This window comes from Lycium barbarum, chromosome 4 (genome assembly GCF_019175385.1).
Source record: "Lycium barbarum isolate Lr01 chromosome 4, ASM1917538v2, whole genome shotgun sequence".
Taxonomy (NCBI): domain Eukaryota; kingdom Viridiplantae; phylum Streptophyta; class Magnoliopsida; order Solanales; family Solanaceae; genus Lycium; species Lycium barbarum.
The window spans coordinates 122,687,306-122,710,049 of record NC_083340.1 but is presented as its reverse complement, the minus strand read 5'-3'; the positions used below and the strand labels follow the sequence as shown (position 1 = coordinate 122,710,049).

Sequence of the window (22,744 nt, the reverse complement as noted above, 5' to 3'; positions counted from 1 at the left end):
TTTGTGGTCTATGATATTTAAGAGTATACCTTTTTTACATGGATCAGGGAGCGCGACAAGTGTTTATCATCTTAAAATTTCACTAATGGTAGGTGATTCAGCCAGGTCTTACAGAGTGACTTTAAACAATAGGAGTGTTTCTTTCCGTCTTAAATGGTGCAATGGATATACCTATGCAGGAAGAAATGCTGAGATTATTGCTCGATGAAATAAAAAGTGTAATTCAAACACACATTAGGTCAAAACAATTATACCTCGTGGCTATACTAAGGATCTGCATATTGATGATGGTCTTAGAGCTCCCCTGCGTCACGCTTAATATTTGATTGAAATGGTTCTGCAAAAGATGATGGTAGTCCAGCTCAACATAAAGTGATTCATATCCCCCTTTACCACGATATAACAGAACTGATTGCAGGGCCCAATTTACAAGTAAACATGTCTATTGATGATTGTTTATCATATTTTTATCTGACTAAAGCATAAGGTAGAAAATGACTAGTAGGAGGATAGGACAGCTAAGAAACAACGGTAAAAGGAAAATGAATTTAAGCAACCACAAAGACAAGTAGCCTACCAATTGCAATATGTCCTCTAGGTTGTCAAAATGATTAAGAAGCTTCAGAAGAATCGATTGCAAACTTGATAGTCCATTTTCACCAATCTCGTCATTTGATGTGCGCTCGAGTATTCCATCTAATATGCTGTCCAGATAACTATTCTGCGCAAGAGGATAGAATTAGGAAAAGTAGCTACACAAACAAAGGAGCAGCACATTTTGGGGACTTCATAACCAAGGAGAAGATAACTATTCATACCCTCATCATATAGAAATATCAAATCAGATGCAATCAAGATAAATTTTATAGTTGGTAATTGGTGCGCTTGGCAAGTTGACTGGCTTTATCTCTGAACAGTGGTCACCAAATATTAAATTACCTAATGAATCCCATGTCATATCACTAGCATGGGACATCCCAACTATTCTATGAGCTACTCATTCCGAACATGAGCTCTAAGATCAGCAAACACTAGCATCTACCCTACCTGTAATAGAGAATCAATAACACTTTACTAACTGGAGCATCATTTTTGCAAACCAGATGCTTCAAAAGCAGTGAAGAAAACTTAAAAAGACCAAAAGATAACATAATGATTGGGTCCTTAGTTACAAGCGGAAAAGAGGCTCATAAAGTTAAGACAATGACATATGGTATATGAGGCATATTAGAGATGAGTGCACATCAACATATTGCACGATGAAAATAATAAGAAAAACACACATATAAACCGAGGATGCATTAGGTATGAAGGAAAATGTTTCCACGGAAAATGTTATTTGTTGAAACTTTTTTACCTTGGGAAGTCAATTTTGATTCAGTGTTTGGTTGGATACAAAAGTAGGTAACATATGGTAATCGTACACCGAGTGTAATATTTTCTACTTTCTAGTATTAAAAGCTGACAACTGTTAAAGAGTCCCACATCTGATGAAAAGGGGATGGGTCGTCTCCTTATATGGACTTGGGCAATCCTCCCCTCATGAGCTAGCTTTTGGGGTTAAGTTACTCATCCCATATCCGATGTGGGACTCTTAATACTCCTCCGCACGCCCAAACCTCGTTAATTGGAGCGTGGTCGGATATGGGATGAGTAATTGATCTCCTTATGTGGACTTGGACAATCATCACCCTATGAGCTAGCTTTGGGGTTGAGTTAGGCCCAAGATCCATTCTTTACAACAACAATATTTACATATGAGATATTTACACTCTATAACACTTGGCCCAAGTTTATAAACAAAATGAGCCCATACCTTCAGGTCTTAACCTCTTTAGCCCATTTTGTATATAATTTCAAATACTTTGGGAAAAGGCAATAATTCCTGAACTTATGATTATGATATCCATTTTTTGATGCTTAGAAACTGATTGAGAATGACATTCATTTTTATCATCACAGATTTAAACATTATTGGGTTAATTGAAGTGAAAAAATTAAGAACTCCATCGTTGGAGTTTATGAAAGGCTTGAAAACTCATAAATGGGTTTTGTGATTTGTTGAAATTTTGACAAATTTATGATTGGGGTTTGTTGGATGTCATTTTGAAGTTGTGGTTAAAATTTGAAGCTATTCGATGAAGATTTGACCTATTTCAGATGGAGTTTCGTGGTTGAGTTAGGAGACGAAACATATTTTTTGTATAACTTTTTATGAATTATTGTATAATTTTGTATCACAATATAATAGTGTGTGGACACCTCTTATACACTTTTATACAAGGTTGATACATTGTTTACAGTGAGTGTATAATATTGTATAATGTTGTATACCGGGTGTATAAGCACAGTTGTGAAAACCAAAGTTGGCTACACAAGTGTAAACTAAAAATAGGCTGTGTGGGTGCAATATGTTGTGTTGGGATGTATAATTTTGAAAAATTACCTTTAAATATTGATTGAACCAAGGGATGAGTAAGATTTACGATATTAGTATAGGAAACGGACTTCCAAAAGGAAGTTACTTTCCCCTTTTGGTGTAACTTGTTTTCCTTGAAGGTATCAAATTTCACATTTTACCGTAATTAAACATAAGAAATAGGTAAACTATGAAACATCATCCAAGGAAAAGAAAACAGAAGGTTGTGTCAGAGTTGGCTGGTGTAAAGATAATCATTAATGCTGAGTTGGGAAAGCATCCACGGAGATAGTAGATCAATTAGGGCTGAAGCCCTTTTAAGTAAGGGCCTCATGGAGAGCCCTATCGAAGCAAAAAACATTTTTTGCATAAATCATTTCCACAATAGCCGACACATCCAACTAAGAGAACAACGAAGAACATAATAAAAATGTAAAAATTAACTGACCTAAAGAAACTCACCCTCATAGTGTTACCATTATGAGCACTGATTGCTAAAGTTGCAAGGAAAAAAAGGCTGGAGTCTAAGACAAAATGGAAGAAGACAGTGGCGGACCCATGTACAATTTTTGGGTGCTCCAGCACCCATTAAATTCAGTCACGGAGTGTATAGCTGTATAGAAAATATAAAGGAAACAGATATAAATAGTTAATAGAGCACCCCCGAACTCAAAATCCTGGGTCCGCCACTGGAAGAAGAAGAGATGGGTGTCAGCAAAATGTGGAGGGTTGGATGTCACGTGCTGCTCTCACATAAATCAAAAAGCTAGAACAAACTTCACCACTAATTGGATTAGTGAAGATTTGAAGACAAGGTGCAATTCGTAAAAGTTGAGTTAGGACTTGAAAAAAAAAAAAAATCTCAATCCCGCATTGTCTAATATGTTTCTTGGAATTTCCAACAACCTAAAAATGAATTACTTAAACCAAACTGAGTTATACAGAACAGATGGAATTATGCACAAACTACAGAATGTACAACATAAATAACAGAAACTAGTAACAATCATTGAAGATGCAAAAGGACCATCACATGTTTAATTTGAATCAACATATGCTCCGATGACAAAATAGATACTACAGGAAGCACGGCCTATAGCAGATGACATCATGCTTTGTAGCATAGCTGCACAAGAGTAAAAGATCTATGGAACAACTTTTAGATAAACGTAAACCAATCAACAAAATTCTCTCGACTTACCATGTGCTTTTGGAGAGCGATATCTATATGAGCATCTACAACATTGAGGTAAACATCAAGGCTATTAAACCGAGAAACAACCTGAAATTGTAAATTAATAAATACATGGTGAAAACCCATAATAATGGAGAACCAGGGCTGCAAAAGCATAGGGAATCTTTTGAGATTAACATGAAGAGAGATGAACCCAAATAACAAAATAAAAATAGAATCAGTGTACATACGTTGAACATTTCTGTGATATTTTTTTTTTTTGTGGTGTGTGTGTGTGTGTGGGGGGGGGGGGGGGGGGGGTTAGAGCTATAAGATTGTAAGAAGCTATACTTGATGTCCTACGTCCGGTAAATATAGCTGCGTAAATTCTAAGTGTGACTATAGTCCTTCAGGCACAAGACATAAGTCTCCATGCATTCCCTCTCTCTATGCTCTCCTTGTTTATCGTTTTATTTACTTTTTAGAAAAACGATGGCACCGGACCCAACTTGTGTGCACTTTGACTATTTTACCAAGTACAAATATCGAGTAACTCTGCCACCAAACTTAGGCAGATGAATGAAAAGAAATCTTCTAATTTTTTAGCCTTTGTTAGGATTTGAACCTTTTTCTCCCATGATCTTCATTTCAGCTTACACTAATAGGTAAGTCACACCCTCGTGTGCTTCTTGTTTATATTGTTTCTCACATAGTAAGCTTTCTTGACAAATTACTGATGCGATTACCAGGACACTAGGAGAAGAAAATATTGTCATCGTGCAATATCCGACTACTATCCAAGAAAGTTTGTTTTCCAAGAATGTGCGCGTAAACAAACACCACCACAAGCATTAGAGCACTTTACAGCACAACACGAGAAGTTTCTTTTTTTGGTTTTTGTTGTTGATAAGGTAAAAGTTTTATAAAACAGTACCAAGAAGGTACAGAAAGCACAACACAAGAAGTTGAATCGGAGTCAGAAGGTGGACATGCTCTCACACACCGAACAAAGACAGCAAGTCTGGTTCCATGCACCAATGCACCAGGCACTTTTCAACAACTGTCCATGAGCTTCTTGGGTCCTTAGGAGTTTAGTGAACCTCCTAACTCGTTTCTTGAGCAACTCCGATCATAGGAAAACTACTCCTACTTCTAACAGGATATTAGTGGACTCTTCAGGAATTGACTCGATGAGCAGAGAATTATCGACCTACGTTAGAAGAAGCTCGAAAAAGGGAGAACAAAAACGACCGGTGAACACCAGCAAAGATATGTCTATCACAGTAATGGAGGAACCAAAGCTTAATTGCGATACTGCAGAATTGGGGAATTGTGGGGAAATCTGGGAAGTTGAGGATGCCGAACCAATTTTGGTTCATCAACAAGATGGATGCTCAGACAAAGAAACAAATACGCCTATTTGGGTCCGCCGATACTTACTCAAGCTAAATAAATTGTTTGGAGCTGACTTTCAGGGGCACGAGGAAGAAGCCATGGAACTTCTCTTGCAGATTGATAGTAGTAGACAAGCAAGGAAGTTGGAATCAGAGATTAATATTAAGAAGAACAGGTTCAAGGGGACACAAGAACTGAAGGGATTGGCCTCTTTTGATGTTAAATTCAAAAGTAATGGAAACTGGAGCAGGGGAAGGGCTTTAACTTTAATTGATCAATGAAGCTCAAATTAGTCACATGGAATGTGAGGGGATTAAATAGCATGGATAAGAGGAGGTTGGTGAAGAATTCCATTCTTGATTGGGGTGCAGACATTACATGTTTGCAGGAACAAAGCTTGAGGGGAATATAGAAGATATTGTTAATTATATTTGGGGAGGAAGATGGGCAAGTTATGCATGTGTAGAAGCCAGTGGAACTAGAGGTGGAATCATGATGATATGGGATAGAAGGGTATGGAAAGGGGAGATTCTTCAGATTGGGTCATATACTTTGACTTGCAGATTTGAAGGCCAGTTACAGAACTTTAAATGCCATATTACATGGTGTATGCTCTAAATTGTGACATTGAAAGAGAAGAGGTTTAGGGGGAAATAAGTGCTGTCAGGGGTCTGATGGAGGGCCCATGGGCAATTTGTGGGGATTTCAATATTGTTATATTCCCGATAGAGAAAAGAAATTATAGGAGAAGGTCCATAGCTATGGTGGAATTCTCAGACTTCAAAGAAGACATGAGTCTTATTGATCTTCAGCTATAAGGAGGTGCTTATACTTGGTACACAGGGGACAATCACACTAGTGCTTCAAGAATTGACAGAATCCTGGTCTCTGAAGAGTGGGTTGACAGTTTTAGCAAAAAATATTAAACAATCTCTCCTTCAGAGAGTGACATCTGATCATGTCCCTATTATTCTGCAATGAGGAGATTGGGACCAACCAAAGTCATATTTCAAAATTGACAATTGGTGGTTGAATACTGATGGCTTTGTTGATAGAATTAAGAGTTGGTGGACAACATTTGACTTCTCAGGGAAACCTGATATATTCTAACTTGTAAATTGAAGGCCTTGAAAGGTAAACTAAGAGAGTGGAGTAAAAGCAGCCAAGGCAACCTGAAAGTACAAAAATCAAACCTGCTTAATCAATTAGCAGTACTGGACAGAGTACTAGAAGTAAGAATCCTAACTGAAGGGGAAATGGTGGAGAAGGCATCACTATTGCTGAAGTATGAAGATCTTCTTCTTTTTTTTTTTTTGAGAAGGTAACAGTTGTATGTATAGAGTAAACCAGCACATAGGTTGTGCTGAAAACCATATTTACATCAGGCAAAAGAAAACAACTGATCCAACATTCTAACAAGGTCCTAGAATATCTACAACAGACTCAGTATCTTCTGGATATATCTGCTTACACCAAAAACAAAAAAGTCTAATGCAGTTCAGTTTGATCTTTTGTGCTTCATTACTGATGTCCTCAAAACACCTTGAATTCCTCTCTTTCCAAATTGTCCACCATATACAGGCTGGAACATCCCTCCATCTATCTCTGTCTGCAGCTCCTAATCCTGCTTCCTCCCAAGTAAATAGTACTTGAGTAATCTTGTTAGGCATTACCCAAGCCAAGCCCCTAAGGTCAACAAAAATCCTCCAAAGCTTATCTGTTATCTTGCATTGTAAAAACAGATGGCTGACTATTTCAGCCTCTTCTCCACATAGATAGCATCTGGAACAAAGAGAGAACTTCCTCTTTTAAAGGTTTTCTTGGGTCAAAACAGCTTTCCTTGCCAACAACCAAGTGAAACAAGCTACTTTGTATGGTATTTTCGCTTTCCATATATGCTTCCAAGGCCACTGTTGCACCTGTTGATTATCTTGGTTCAAAAATTTGTATGCTGAGTTCACTTTAAATATGCCTTTACTGTCTTCTTTCCACCATAGTTTATCTACTCCATCATGAATGACTTTGAATTCTTCCAGCTTTCTAAAGAATTCAGTCAGTGAATCAATTTCCCAGTCATTAAAATTCCTCCTAAACTGAGTGTTCCATCCTTGAGGAATCCATGTTTCAGCTACAGTTTTTTGTTGATGTACAGCCAGCCCATAAATGTCAGGAAAGAGGTCCTTTAAACTTCTATTGCCCAACCATTTATCCTCCCAAAATGATGTTTTATCTCCATTGTTTACCTGTACTGTTGCATGATTCCTCAGGAAAGGCCATAATACTCTTATGGATCTCCACAAGCTAACTCCATAAGGAGTGTTCACCTCTTTGGTCATCCATTTGCTTTCTTCACCATACTTTGTCTTGATGATGCTTCCCCAGTAAGATTGATTGTCTTGAGCATACCTCCACAACCACTTTAATTTAAGAGCTTTACTCTGCAATTTGAGATTCCTGATGCCTAATCCACTTTGTTTCTTCCCCAACATAACATCACACCATTTGACTAGATGGAATACCTTTTTGTCTTGACTACCTAGCCACAGAAAATCCCTCCTAATCTTGTCAAGCCTTTGGATGATCTCCACTGGAATGGGAAATAAGGACATCATGTAAGTTGGCAGTGCATCCAACACGGAGTTGATGAGAGTGACACTGCCTCCTAGAGAAATATATTGTGATTTCCATCTAGTCAACTTCTTTTCACACTTTTCAATCACAGAATTCCAAATACTCATAGATTTTGATTTAGCACCTAACGGCATTCCCAAATAAGTGGTCTGCAAAGTTTCAATGATATTCCTGAACCTGTCATCCCACTCTTGAGAGATTAGAATCCTGTCAATTCTACTATTATCTCCCATTAGCCAAGTAAAACATCCTCCTTCTAGTTGAAGATCCAAAAGTTCCATGTCTTCTATAAAATCTGAAAATCCTCCATTGCAGGCGTTCTTCTTCTGCAATTCCTCTTCTCCGATGGAAATCTTGTGACATTAAAGTCACCACAGACAGCCCATGGACCCTCAAACATACCCCTAACAGCTCCTACTTCCTCCCATACATGCTCCCTCTCAAATCTGCAATTTGGGGCATATACTCCAGTTATGTGGCACTCAAAATCTTGAAGAAGTGCCACACACTTGCAGGTTAGAGTATATGATCCATTTTCCAGAATATCCCCTCTCCAAGCTCTACTATCCCACAACATCAAAATTCCCCCTCTAGTGCCACTGGCTTGTAAACATGCAAATTTCACCCATCTCCCTCCCCATAATTCTTTGACAATCTCTTTTACATCCCCCTCCAGTTTAGACTCCTGAAGACATATGATATCAGCATTCCAATTATACAAAAGACTCTGCACAATTCTTCTTTTATCCCTGTTGTTTAATCCCCTTACACTCCATGATACCACTTTGAGATTCATTGTAAAAAGTTTCCATCTTTTCCCCTGACTCTTTTTCCATCACTTTTGAAATAACATCAAAAGAGATGAGCCCCTTTAATTCTTGTATCCCTTTGTATCTAGGCCTCTTGATAGATGCCTCTGTCTCCATGAGCCTTGCTTGTCTGTAGCTATCGATTTGCATCAATAATTCCCATGCTTCCTCCTCATGCCCCTAGAAGTCGGCCCCAATTTTTTTTCCCATTTTAGTCATGTTTTGTCGCACCCATGTTGATGTAGCCTTCTCTTTTTGACGAATTAAACTCTGATCATCTTGGATTGGTTCTACATCTTCCACCACCCATTCTTCAGTTCCTACTACATCTTGATCAATCACCGTGATGTGCTGCTCCTCAGGATTTTGTGCCCCTTCTGCAGAATTCACTTCAGTCAAAGATGTAGACATGTTATTTTGCATGTCTTCTTCGGCTGATACTCTTTCCCCATAATTATTGAATCCTGCATGTGTCAAGTCCCTCGCCTCTGTCATCGTCACTGGAAAGACCTCCTGAATATTGAGGTTTTGTGGTTCTACTGCCAAAGGATCAAAAAAAACCTTCCATACGTGTAGCAGTTAAAAATGACTTGGGCTGCTCTATCTTTTCCAGACCATTTTTTACTCACTTTGGGCCTATTGTCCTGGCCCAATAGTCTAAATAAACCCTTTATGGCCTCCATCTCCGTTGCACATGCCTTTAAGTCCCAATTAAAATTTTGACCAGCTGTTTATGAGCACCCCACATGCTCTTTCAGTACTTCCTCTGATAAAAGCCTGCTCCCCTGTCCTTTTCCTTCAACATGTAAAGCTTTTACCCTAAGGTATGAAGAATCCCCAAATCCAGCAGTTCTTCTATCAAGTTCACCATCGCCGGCGCCACTGGTTCAAAACGAACCTTCTTTTCAGCCCAAACAGGAATGTAGAACTTGATCCCTTCTCATTCTATTGTCACCTCATTCGGGCAATTCCGACCGTCACCGGAAACTTGAATTCTTGCCCACTTTAGATGGTTTTTCAGCTCTGTTTCTTCCTCAGTGGAGACCCATCCACCACAAAGTTTCCAAATTTCAATGAAAATTTTCTGTGACCAAAGCTGAAGAGGGATACCCAATGCTCGAATCCAAGTGGTGGTTGTGTTCTGCGACGATGGTGCACATCCAACAAAGGGGTTCCACCATTGAAGATGAAACTTGGACTTTTTCCATCGCCACTCCTTCTGAATGATCTGTTCCGCCATGTTTCTGTTTGGGAACTCGAACAAGAACATATTCCCGGCCATCTCGTAGATATTGATCCCAATCACTGCCTTCCATGTGATAGAGGACCACTTCCTGATCTTTTGTGATGCAGAAGTGGAACAACTGAGAATTTTGAGAATGATACTGGTCCTTTTTGAAGGCATTTCTGGGCTGCATATTAAGTGGAGAAAGAGTCATCTCTTCCCAATTAATGAAGTAACAAACATGGATGATTTGGCACTGATCTTGGGGGGAGAAGTGGGGACTCTTCCTAATACTTATCTTGGCATGCCACTGGGGGCCAAGTCAAAATCTACTGAAATATGGAACACTGTCTGGAGAAATGTGAAAAGAAGCTCTCAAGATGGAAGTGTCAATATTTGTCAATGGGAGGAAGGCCCACTCTAATTAACTCTGTATTAGACTCACTACCAACCTATATGATGTCCCTTTTTCCCATTCCTGTGGGGTTCATTGCAAGAAGAAGGAACTTTCTGTGGCAAGGTAAAAAAGAAAAAAAAGCCTATCACTTGGTCAAGTGGGAAGAGGTAATTCTCAGCAAGGCTCAAGGTGGATTGGGAATTAGAAATTTGAAGAATCACAAAGCCCTCAAATTGAAGTGGTTATGGAGGTACTCTCAAGACCCTCAAAGCTTATGGAGCAAGGTAATCAAAGCCAAATATGCAGTAGAAGACAACTGGATGACTAAACCAGTAAACTCAGCTTATGGAGTCAGTCTTTGGAGGTCTATAAGGGTACTATGGCCAGCTCTAAAGAGCCAAGTTTCAATCAGAGTGCTAAATGGTAACAGGACATCCTTCTGGAATGATAATTGGCTGGGGAATGAAGCTTTGAAGGATCTATTCTCTGACATATATGCTTTAGCTCATCACCAACAAAGATCTATAGCTGAAATGCGGTCACCTCAAGGTTGGGAATTGATACTCAGAAGAGACCTGAATGATTGGGAGATAAATAGAATGGTTGAGTTCTACAAACAACTGGATAACTTCACAGGAACTCAAAACGGAGATGACACATTGAGATGGCAGGGACATAGCAGTGGAAAATTCAGTGTTAATGCAGCCTATAAAATGATAAACCAACCAACACCTCAAGTCACCAACTGGCCCTGGAAGCATATTTGGAAAACCAAGATACCATACAAGGTTGCATGCTTCTCCTGGTTACTGGCAAAGGAAGCTGTGCTCACGCATGAAAATTTAAAGAGGAACTGGACTATGTGCTCAAGATGTTTTCTTACAGTTGGTCACCTATTTTTGCACTGCAGGATAACTGATCAGTTATGGAAGATCTTCATTAATCTCAGAGGCATGGCCTAGACAATGCCTAGAAAGATTACTGAAGCTCTCTTTAGTTGGGAGGCAGCTGGAGCTGGAGCAGATGACATAAACAGATGGAGGATGGTCCCTGCTTGCATTTGGTGGGCAATTTGGAAAGAAAGGAACTCTAGATGATTTGAGAACAGCAGCAACACAATGCTCGATCAAACTTAACTGTATTAAGCTTTTTTCTTTTTTGGTGTAATCAGATCTACCCAGAGGATACTATATCTATCCTAGACTCATTAGGTTCCTGTTAGAACTGTAGACTAGTTTTACTCTCTTTTGCTCACTTGTAAATATGGTTTCAGTACAACCCATGTACTATTTTGTGTTTAATACATACAACATGTTACCTTCTCAAAAAAAAAAAAAAAAAAAACTTCTACTATGTTCAAGTACAGAGCTTGCTTTTTCAACACCCAAACCATCTTTTGACCAACTTTAGGCTTCTTGGAGTAGCCTCTTGCACTTGACTCTACTCATCTAGGTTCCGACAAGTCCTGGTGATTGCGACCATTACAAAATTTGGACTTTCCAAACTATCTACCTTTCAGAAAATAGTTTATGGTTTATCTTACTTTCCTATCTAAATTTGAGTAGTGACAACTTAGTAATCATATATGTTTTTCCTTTCCTGGTGGATTCATCGTCCTGATAATAGGGCAAGGTTACTTTTTATATTTAGTCTATTCAGATGTTAGGAGTTCCAGTCGCATTAGTTTCACTTTAGAATTTTTGTCGCTTTAACAATTCCACCAATGATTATTCAAAATGTACTCGAAATTTCTTAATAAAAGATTGTTTTAAGTTACTCTTCAAATTAAAGACATTTTAGGCTAAAATACAAAATTAGTTTGAGGTTTCCATGCACAGTTTCCAGTGGTATAATATAAAAATATTATTTTGTCAATATTAGCATTTTGTGAGCTCTACTACGGTTTTTCCATCAGCAATCAATCATGTATACCCCTCAACAAAATGCAGTAATTAAGAAGAGTAGACATCATGGAGACTGCCCGCACGCTAATCAAATGATCACATGTTTCACTGCATTTTGGTGTACACGGTTCTCAAAAAGCTATTTGATTAATTAACACTATCCAAATCATGATTTACAACATTCACATTTTATTCTTCCTCCCTGTGTCTAACTTGTTTTGTTCACTGTCAAATCCCTAGGGGAGATATTGTTGCCACTCACTCGACTTCCTTAAGTACTTTATGATAATCAGTTTCACCTTTTATGAAACTCAACCTTATCTTGTACTTCCTTTAGACCATCTTGACATCTCTTTTTTCCTTTTGATAACTAAAATATCTGTTATTTCCAACTATTGGAACCCAGTGGATAACATGCCTTCTACCCTTCTCCATTTAAGTACCAAACCTTATTTACCACGAGGATTCAAATTTGTGACATATGCCAACCATGCATCCCCTGATGTACTACATTTGCTATTGAACCAAACTAGAAGGGGAGTGCAAAATATAGTTAAGTTTAAATAAGTATACTCAGATGTAGTATAGAGTTACTATCCCACCTGTGATGAATACAGCTATTTACATTGTAAAGAGTGACCATAAAAGGATTTAGGAGAAGAAACATTAGTCTTCACGCCTCATTTTATGTCATTGTTTATCTTAGTCCTCACAAAGATAAAATATTTAAAAAGAAAAAAAAAAAAAAAGGAAGAAGAGAGAGAGAGAGACAGAAAGAGACGCCCCCAGCCCCTGCCCTCAAAGATACACAGTACCAGACAAAGACTTGAAGAGAGACACTGCAATACCTGGATAACCTTCTTCATCACGAGATTGACTTCATTCACATGAGATATGTTTTCGCATAGTCTGAGTCCAAGTAACTTATAATTCAAACACTGTGTATTGAACCGAAATGATTTTAGGCATAAACAGAACAAAAAGCTTCAAGAAGCAACAACACATGAATCTCACGAAATACCTGATCAAAGGAGTAGTCGTTGCTACACTCAATGAGATGAAGAATGTCCAAGGCATTAGAACAAACTATTCCTATAGGAAGTTCCCTTAATAAATGGTGAAGAACAAGCGAGACGCATGATGAGTTTCCAAATAACTCTGATTGGTTCCTCCCAAGTCCAAGCCCCATCAATATGTCTCCAATTTGCAACTGTTTCACATATGCATTACAAGTCAACAGGTTGTCGTTACAAAGTATCTCGAATCTAATTTGTGTTTCTCACAACAGCTAGTGATGTGGACGAAAGAAAGAATACCGCTCTACTCTAGCAGTATTTAGTTATTTATTACTCGAGATTTTGAGTCAAAAATCAAGCTCAAGAGGAAGGTGGTGCAAAGGCAGGGAGTTCTCTTTTTGCACTGTGCTTATTCCAGCAAAAATTTAATTGGTCACTGGATGAGTGCTAGTAGATTAAAGATTACTTTCTGTTGAGAAGAGCAGAAAGAGGCCTAGGTTGGTCGATAGACCGGTTTTAATTTAATATCTTGTGGATACGGGTAAGCTTTTGCCCTATCTTTAAGAAATTTATTAGTAAAAAGGGCAGCCCAGCGCACTAAGGATACTCGTGCAAGTTAGAAGATTAGGATATCTATCATGTATTGTGGGGAATAGTCTACTTTGCTGTTAAGATAGACGTCTACTTTTCTCCCAACAACAATCTATTTTCTTGAGCTCTCATATGATGTGTCCCCAAATAAGTCTTTATTTCATCAACTTAGTATGTCTTCTTTTAAATTCCCGTTAGGTGGCTTAAATTTGCTGTTCTCTCTCTGTTTCTGAGAACATATTAGGGTCACTGTTGCAATAGATATTTGGCATAGGACCGAGAGGCTCCACCACAAAATCCAGGCAGAAAATCATCTCCTTGCTCAGCATTTAGGTGGTTGCTTTCGCCTGTACCCCTATTGTTTGAAATAGTGAGGTTTTTCTTTCAAATTTATGAATATGTGCTTTTACTGATGATCAACAAAGATTAACTTCACAGGGGCCAAGCAGAAACAAATCCTACAAACTTAGGTCATAACTGTTATCCCCCTATGTGTTTATGAAAAGAAAATTACAGATCTTTTTTTTTTTTTTTGTGGACATTTTTGTGGACATTTTTGCCTTTTGAGCAATCTCAAAATAGTCCCAAAAATTTATAAAAAAATGAACCCACAGCAATGGCCCCAAAGATAAACATCCCCTGCCCACTTTCCCTGTTACCCATCCTTTCACACTGTCTGAATGAACCTATCTCTTCCCTCACTCTATCTCTACCCTATTCCCTCCAACTTCCATCTTTCCTCCCTCAACCTACTTGTTTCCCATTCCTCTCTCCTCTATTTTTTTACCCTCCCTATACTACCCAACCACGTGACCTACTTCACTATCTTTATCCTTTCCCTCCCTCCGTGTCTGAATTTTCTCTCCAGTCTTCTTTCCTTTCCTTCCGGCACCTGATCTCCCCAAACAGCAACTCCTTTCCCACTTTTCTATCCGCTCTTGTTAAGCCAACACCTTCCCCTCCCATAGATGACCTACCTCTGGCTCCACCAATCCCATTGCCCAACTCGCTGAACCCATCCTCATAATGCATCATATGTTTTGTTTTCAGTTTCTAAATGAGGTTAGCATAACACCCTTTCACATCTTAAAAGGAGAGGCAATTCTACTAGCAGCATTACAAAAACTAAGGGTGGAAGCTTAACCATTGGCGGAGCCACCTTATGCTAAGGGGTGTCAATTGACACATCTTTCCCGGAAATTACAATGTCCAGCTAGGTCAAAATTTTAGTTTTGTGTATAAATACTATATGTTACTCCCCTTATATTTTACGTGTGTCTATCTTTTTATATTTTGACACCCCTTAGTAAAATTCCTGAATCCGCCACTGAGCTTAACTACTTATTCCAAACCTCAGAGCCCTCTTTAAATAGTAAATGCATCTTTCTGTATGTGAGAAAACACCAAGGCACAGCACACCTTGCTGTTAGCAAAACCAGAAAACAAGAAACAGAAGCTGCTAATTACCAACCTCACATGACTCCTTGAATAAGCATTTCATAACATATTCAATAGCTGGTTCCATCAGGCCAAGTCTTGAACTTCGAGTTCCTGATAAACCTCCAGACGTTTTTTCCGCAGATGCAACATGTGCACCATTCATCAGAAGAGTTTTCATGTCGTTCATAGAAATTATCAGATGCCCTGTGAGAAAAAACCAGATGAATTATTCAAGAAAATACAATAAAACTGAAAGCATATCAGATCACTACAGGTGTAACACTTCACCCAAATATAAAGTTCAAGCTTACAACTCAAATATCCGGAATGCTAGCAAGACTGGAAAGCTCCTAAGTTCACACAGCGAACCAAAAGAAGGAAAAAAAGGATGGGGTGGTAACTTGAAGGGTATTTTGTCTGATGCAAAAAAACAAATAAGGAGAAGAGTTTAGCCTGTGATCAGACAAAGTACTGAGCAATCAACTCCACCTTACACTAACTGGACCTGCATTTTCTGACATTCAGTTTGCTCAAATAAACCAATGTTCAAAACAACAACAACATACCCAATTTAGTCCCACAATAGTCAAAAGCACATTTTTCCCGTACTTGACGAAAGAGCAAAAAGATCATATTTTCCTATATCTTGGCTGGTATTTGGGGTAGGGTGTGGATTGTCTACCATCTAGCAGTTGCAGCATTCTGCTTCTTCCAGTGTAGAAATCGTAAATTCCTTGATACAGGAAGGATCACAGGAGGAAGGACTATTACTTTATTCTTGAAAATGAATATAAAAGCAAAAGGAACATTTTTATAGAAGAGCTTTGTTAAGAATCTGTAAGTATGACCGGAGGCAGATTGAAGATTTAAATTTGATAGGTTCGACCTTCAAGATGAGTTCAGGTCTAATATTTATTAAAATTTTGGTGACTCTTCACATATATATTTAGACTATGTGATGAAAATACTTGGTTTGGTTTAACCTGCAGCACACAGGCTGCATCCGTCACTGAATATGACAAAAATATGTTCTTTGTAAATATGGAAAGATTTTTTTTTTTTTTTGATAACCGTGGTGTCGGGGACAGCTTGCGCGCACATCGACTAATTCCATGGATACCTCCCACCAGCAACAGGTATCAGGTAACTCTGTTTACCAAGGCTAGAACAGATGGGAAGAAATCAACTAGTTTTTGTCTCTGTTGGGAATTAAAATATGGAAAGATAGAAATCTAAAAAGAAAAAAGAAAACCATATAGTTACAACCCTATAAATATTCCTAGTTCTACAAAAGAGGAATTCTAAATATGGAAAGATTTAGAATACCTCTTTTGTAGAAGTAGGAAGATTTATAGTTTTTTTTTTTTTTTTTTTTTTTTTTTTTTTTTTTTTTTTTTTTGAGAATGGTAACAATTAATCTATATATCCACAAGTATAACTACATCCAAATGTGTAGTCCCCCTTCAAAAGTATTACAGCTACATTGCCTTCCTATTTCCGCTAAATTACAACCAGTCAATAGCTGTTAAAATATCTACTGTTTGACTAACATTTCCTGTTTACGCTAAAAATAGTAAATAGCTAAACAATTCATCTTCATTTTCTGCATGCTGCTCTGCTTATCTTCAAAACATCTCTGATTTCTCTCCTTTCAAACTTCCATATGCTTGCTGGGACAGTATTCCATCTCTCCTCCCCCTTTGCTGCATTACCATCTCTGTTCCAACACTTCATTACTTATTTTATACTTCCTGATTTCACCCAGTTGATTTTTTTCATTTTGAGAAAAAACTGCCACAACTGGTCTGTCACTTTGCAATGCAAAAACAGATGGTTGACTGTCTCTGCTTGTTCCCCACATAAGTAACATCTAGAGCATAGGTGGAAACCTCTTTTGTTCAGGTTCTCATGAGTCAGCACTCCTTCTTTTGCCAAAAGCCAGGAAAAACAGTTTACCTTGTATGGTATCTTGGTTTTCCATATCATCCTCCAGGGCCATCCTGCCTCCTGATTTGTTGTTGAACTCAAGTCTCTGTATGCAGATTTAACAGTAAAATTCTCTTTACTATCAGCTTTCCATTCCAAAGTATCCCTCACCTGTTAAATTGTTGAAATGTGCCACTGTGTTATAAAAGGCTACTATCTTTAGCATCTCCCAATCATTCAGATTCCTTCTTAGCTGTAGATTCCATCCTTGTCCTGTCCATATTTCAGCAATTGTGACTTGTTGAAGTTGGCATAGGGTGTAAAGATCTGGGTACATTTGCTGTAAAGGTTCTTGGCCACACCAACTGTCATCCCAAAAGGACACCTTCAAACCATTCCCCACTTTAAATCTTGCTCTAGCCAAAACTAAAGGCCATAGATTCCTGATAGATCTCCACAAACTGCAACCATAAGGGGTAGTCACCACTTCAGCTATCCACTTATCCTCCATCCCATACTTTGCAGTGACCACTTCCTTCCAAAGTGAGTTGTCAGTTGTTGCAAACTTCCACAACCATTTCATCAACACTTCAACAGGCTCTTGTTCTGTCTACTCATGTCTCTGATTCCCACCCATCCTACTTCCTTGTTGATTGTCAACTCCTCCCACTTAACTAGATGGAACTTCTTCTTGTCTTCATTGCCTTGCCAGAAAAAGTTTTCCTTAAGAGTATCTATCCTTTTAACCACATTCACTGGTATAGGAAACCAGTGTTGTCAAAGGCGCACTTAAGCCCTGAAGCGAGGCCCAAAACATGTTGAGCGCTTCGCCTCGCTTTATGTGGGCTTCAGTGTCATCATCAAGGCTCTAAGCCATACTTTTCCTTGCCAATGAGCCTCTCTTGAAGAGGTGACACTAGATAATTGATATTTCACTTTCTTGTAATGGTTTTACAATTTCTTTGTCCAAATATTAGTTATTCATGCTTATTATTATTAGTCTTGGACTACACACACACACACACACACACATATATATATATTTGTATTTTTGCACCATTGCGCCTTTTTTCATTAAAGCCAACGCTTTATTTGCGCTTTGCGCTTAAAGCCCCAGCTGACCTAAGAGCTTTTTGTGCTTTTCGCTTTTGATAACACTGCTTAGTATCATTTTAATCTTATCCAACTACTATGTTGATCCATCAATTTTTCATAATTGTAGTTCGCATGACCACTAGAAGCCACAACTTGCTGAGTCAAATTTGTGGCAAATTTTATTAGCAAATATGAACCACACATACCTATTTGCAGTGACATTAGAGCTATCCGTCATGACTAAACAAGTAAACTGCGTATAAGGTTACCTATGTTCCGTTGGGGTAATTTTTGTGCACAATGGGCCAAATATAAGCGGCAATAAAACGATGATAATGGATCTGCAACGCCTCTCGCCATCATAACTAGTCGTGGAAGATTATCAGCAGGTTGTTCCAAAAGGAAACGCCAGCAATGGTATATGGCCAGCTCCAAGTATCTGTTCACAAGAGTATTTGTCAAACAGAAGACTAACAGAAATATAAACTCATGCACAGCAGAAAAGAACCGGTACAAGTGATTTTGGCTATCTCCCTGCAATGATCTCTTGTATAGTTCACAGACACTTCGCTTTTGTAAAGAAAAAGAGAAGAAGAGATCTGGTGATTCACTGTTCAATCAAACATGATGGTATTTAAATAGTGTTTACAAGTAATACTCAAAAGGAAGAAAGAAATTTCTATTTCTACTTACACAATTATAGGGATTCTACAACTTTCGCATATTTATAATGAACTCTTGCCATATTAACAATTTTTAATTATTAACAGTTTCCGAAGCTGCTCAGCTGATATGGAACATAAGCACGAAACTACAAATACCAGAGGTGGATTATCATTAAAAACTTTAAATCATCCCAGTCTAGCGGGGGAGAAGGAATCAACTTTACTTTTATGATTGTGATGAAAGCAGTTGCATAGACAAACCCAATGGCAATGTAAGTCCTAGATAAATTAAAATTTACCATGCCAGCAATACATTGTTAATCTCCAGCTTGTATGGAATTCTAGCAATTTTTCACTAGTGAACCAAGATCATCACATTAGGATGGAACAAAAATCCAAAGATCATCCATTCAATATGTCAATTTTCAAAAACTCTATAATGCTAATCCATTCCATTCCAGCATCTCACTTAAGGAAGTTATGTTTATGAATAACAGACACCTAAAGATAAATTAATGAAGTAGAATCAAGAGCTCAATAGACAGGGGAAGCAATTGCAAGAACTAAGGACCTCACATGCGTGGCAGTAGCTCGCGGATGGAACCAACTTTGCAAAACCAGTTATAGCAGGTTTCTTTGGCTTCAGCACAGATTTCAGTTGCTTGAAAGTTATCTGTTATAGAACAAGTGTGTCTTTTAGGAAGAAATGAGACTCAGGAAACCAGAACAATTACATCAAGATCAAGGATATCAGAATACTGAAAACAAGAAGAAACAAAAAAATGGATAGGTGTCTTAGAGATTAGGTTTATTAAAGACATTGAAGCCTTGTCCTTCAACTTAAAAATAAAATATGACAAATGAAAAAGAAGAAAAAAACGCGCAATTCTGATTTGGAATGTTAACAACACCCCGATTGACTTATCCATCATTGCTTCACCATATAACCATCCCATCAAGTTGCCTCTTTGACTGTGATAAGTTGTAATGAGAATTGGAGAACCTTAAGGTGCTAAGGTCAGGCTTGACAGTAAGACAAATTTCATAACTCGTTGCCAAGATATCTACTATTCTAACCGTGGGCCTAAGGATTCTACAGTCTTCCATTACAAATTTACAATGAACAGTGGCAAACTGCTCTAAGTCATCCAAACAAAATCAATTAGAAAATCTAACAAATAATTTCCAAGTTGACTTAGAGGATGATGACAAACTTATTTTACACACACTTAAGTACATTTCAAACTAAATTTGGTCACAGTAAACGCATACGACAGCAGTGGACACCAGATACTGGAGCTTAAGTGCCAGTTGGCCACGGGGAGGCAGAGGTTGAGGTAAATGTGACGGCTATACCTGGTAAATGGACTAATGTCCCATCTTCAGTGTATTCAGCTTTCTGCCTGATGCGCTCCCATACCATATCCCCTAACATATCTAGTATTTCTGTAGCTAGAACAAATACTGTTGGATACAATTGTAGTACAGATGTATCCGACAGCAGCTTAGCAACCTATACAAGAGAAGTCAAGATACATTTAGCTAAAAAATAGAAGAAGTAGAAAATGCCAACAGACCACCTGATGTTATAGAAATGTCTTAAGTTATTATATCTGTGGTTACATTACACCAGTTGACTAATTTGATCCTTCATAATTTTTATTATGCATTTTACTGTTGAAATCAATTAGAAGAGAAGAAACTTTTACTGTTTATGAATTATAAGAAACCAATGCAATCATGTTATTTTTACTTGTTTACTTTGCTTGGAATTATGTCGGTCTATCAGAATATCAGGCGAATTGTGCGTTGCACCTTAACAGTTGAATTATCTTTTCAGCATCAGGTGTCATCGATAAGCATATAGACAAATACTGGAGTGAAGATGTGAAAATTTGAAAAGAAACAAAGTGAAGAAATGAAAAACACGGAAAATTAACAATTACAATCGCCATTCTTAATTTATGGTTCAAAATGACTCACCGAATGTAAAAGAAACAAATGGGCAAACAAATAACTTAAAGAAACAATTAAACGATTTATATTTAACTTCCTCTATTGGCCCACTTGCTTAACTCTGTGGGAAAGAAAAGCCGAATGTTTTATTAGAAGAGTAAAATATTAACTTCTTTCAGTTATCGTTCCAATCCTTTAAAATATCCCATCTTCTCTTTGGATTTCATGCCAATTTCTCACACTATTAAATCACCATGGCCGAGCATGTTACTTGCATGTGCAAATTTCCGTTTTCCAGTTTGACCGAATATTTTTTCCCTTAAAACCCGAAAACAGAATTTTTTAAAAATTAAAACCGAATACCAAACCGAAAAAATTGAAGTATTCAGTTCGGTCCCTTTTTTCGGTTTTACGAAAAAAGCCAATCCCTAGTCTGTACCTAAGAATAGCCCTGAGTCAGCCAATTAAGCTATGAGCCAAGTATTACTAAATAGCAAACTTGAAACTGACTTAATTAACGAATACCAAATAAAAAATTTAAACGGAGTGGTACTTATCCAAAAATAATGACTTGAATAGGAATAACCCGAGTGAACCAGACTAAGCTATGAGCCCAGTATCAAATAGCAAGTTTGAACTGACTTACTGTATGAATACCAAATAAAGTTGTTAAACTGCGAGGTACTTATCCAAAAAGAATGATCACTTGATTGGTAAATGCAGAATCGAGCAAGAAGCGAATGTTACAAAGTGTAGAATAAAAACTACCTTGATTGACAGATTAAGGGAGGTTACACGGTCATTTGCATGCCAGGCACGACTAATTTCATCTTTAAGTTCAGTTAAGCGTGAAACATACTCCTGCAGGGTGATAAATTTAACACCTTCTTCAGCAAATCTCTGAGGATCACCTAGCTCCTCTAGATGTGCATTTGCTGAGGGTTTCTCAGGGCCTACAATATTTAATCATCATAGCAATTATTGCCGAGGAAATACAACAGCTAGTCTAACATATCAAACAAGTTCAACTGATACCTTTTTTTTTTTTTTTTTTTTTTTTTTTTTTTTACATTTTTCTTACCTGTATCAGAAACTAAAAGGATGAGAGAACTTTAAAAGGCCACGAGTAAAGAAAAAACCTTTGATATGACTTCTTTTGTCCTATTTTATATGAAAATCTTTGATTGAGCCACAAAGATTAAGGAGTCAGATGACTTGGATTAGGTACGCAAGTCACATTTATATGGAAATAATGTATCATAATCTTAAATCAAAATGTTTTAAACCCTGTATAATGTAGAATATTATTGTCTGACAATATATGTAATTTATTTGTGACATTTCAAAAATAAATAATGAGCCACATAAAGTAAATATAGCTAGGATATATCATACCCATGCCTGTCTTCATAATTGAGCTTGACAGCTGCAAGGAGCAAGAAAAAAGTTACACAAAAACCCAGAACAATATTAAGAACTGAACACGTAAAACACTGATCAAAAATTTCTAATTTTTTTTATTGACACCCTAGTTTTTCTTCTTCGTTTTACTTTTTCCTTCTCTTTTCTGTTATTCGTTTTAAGCCAAAAAAAAAAAAAAAAAAAAAAAAAAAGAAATCCACCAGCACTTGCAATTTGTTGCAGTGTTAATAAAGCCCATTACCCCCACCTCCCAAACACCCCACCCCAAAAGAAAAACTTGAAAGAAAGAAAAATAAAGCACTTTGGGACAAAACAAACACAATTTCATTATAAATTGCAGCTAGCAACTGCAACATAAGAAAAGAATTTCCGTCTAATCCATTGAACATAAATAGAAATTGATAACTCAACTTTAAAACAAATTTAGGGTGTGTTTGGTATGAAGAAAATGTTTTCTTATAAAATATTGGAAAATAAGTAATTTTCTTACTTATTTTTTGGTGTTTGTTAGGTAAGCAAAAAAATATTGTCCTAACAGCATTTATATGAACTCTAAGAAAACACGATGGGCTGAGGCGGGGGTAGGGGCTGGGGCGTTGGGGTAGGAAGAGACAATGATCTTGAATTGTCACTTATGGAACTTGTTTTTCCTATTCACTCTAAGGAAGTCATTTTTCTG

The 22,744-nt window shown here is 37.6% G+C and overlaps 1 protein-coding gene across 4 annotated transcripts in view; it reads right to left on the bottom strand.

Annotated features, from left to right (window-relative positions):
• The window catches only part of LOC132636334 (uncharacterized), a 48,154-nt gene that overhangs the window by 22,898 nt on the left and 2,512 nt on the right, over positions 1-22,744 (bottom strand). For 3 of the 4 annotated variants that reach the window (XR_009581205.1, XM_060353150.1, XM_060353151.1), the window contains 11 exons: positions 22,039-22,069; positions 21,412-21,596; positions 20,044-20,200; positions 19,264-19,360; positions 18,292-18,461; positions 15,033-15,205; positions 12,976-13,164; positions 12,803-12,892; positions 3,621-3,701; positions 578-721; positions 255-337 (listed from right to left, as the gene is read on the bottom strand). Coding sequence is in view for 3 of the 4 variants with exons in the window: in XM_060353150.1 (XP_060209133.1) it covers positions 255-337; positions 578-721; positions 3,621-3,701; positions 12,803-12,892; positions 12,976-13,164; positions 15,033-15,205; positions 18,292-18,461; positions 19,264-19,360; positions 20,044-20,200; positions 21,412-21,596; positions 22,039-22,069 (1,400 nt within the window). In the remaining variant the exon portion in view is untranslated. The remainder of the gene's footprint in view (positions 1-254; positions 338-577; positions 722-3,620; positions 3,702-12,802; positions 12,893-12,975; positions 13,165-15,032; positions 15,206-18,291; positions 18,462-19,263; positions 19,361-20,043; positions 20,201-21,411; positions 21,597-22,038; positions 22,070-22,744) is intronic. The other variant, XM_060353153.1, reaches the window with a different exon arrangement.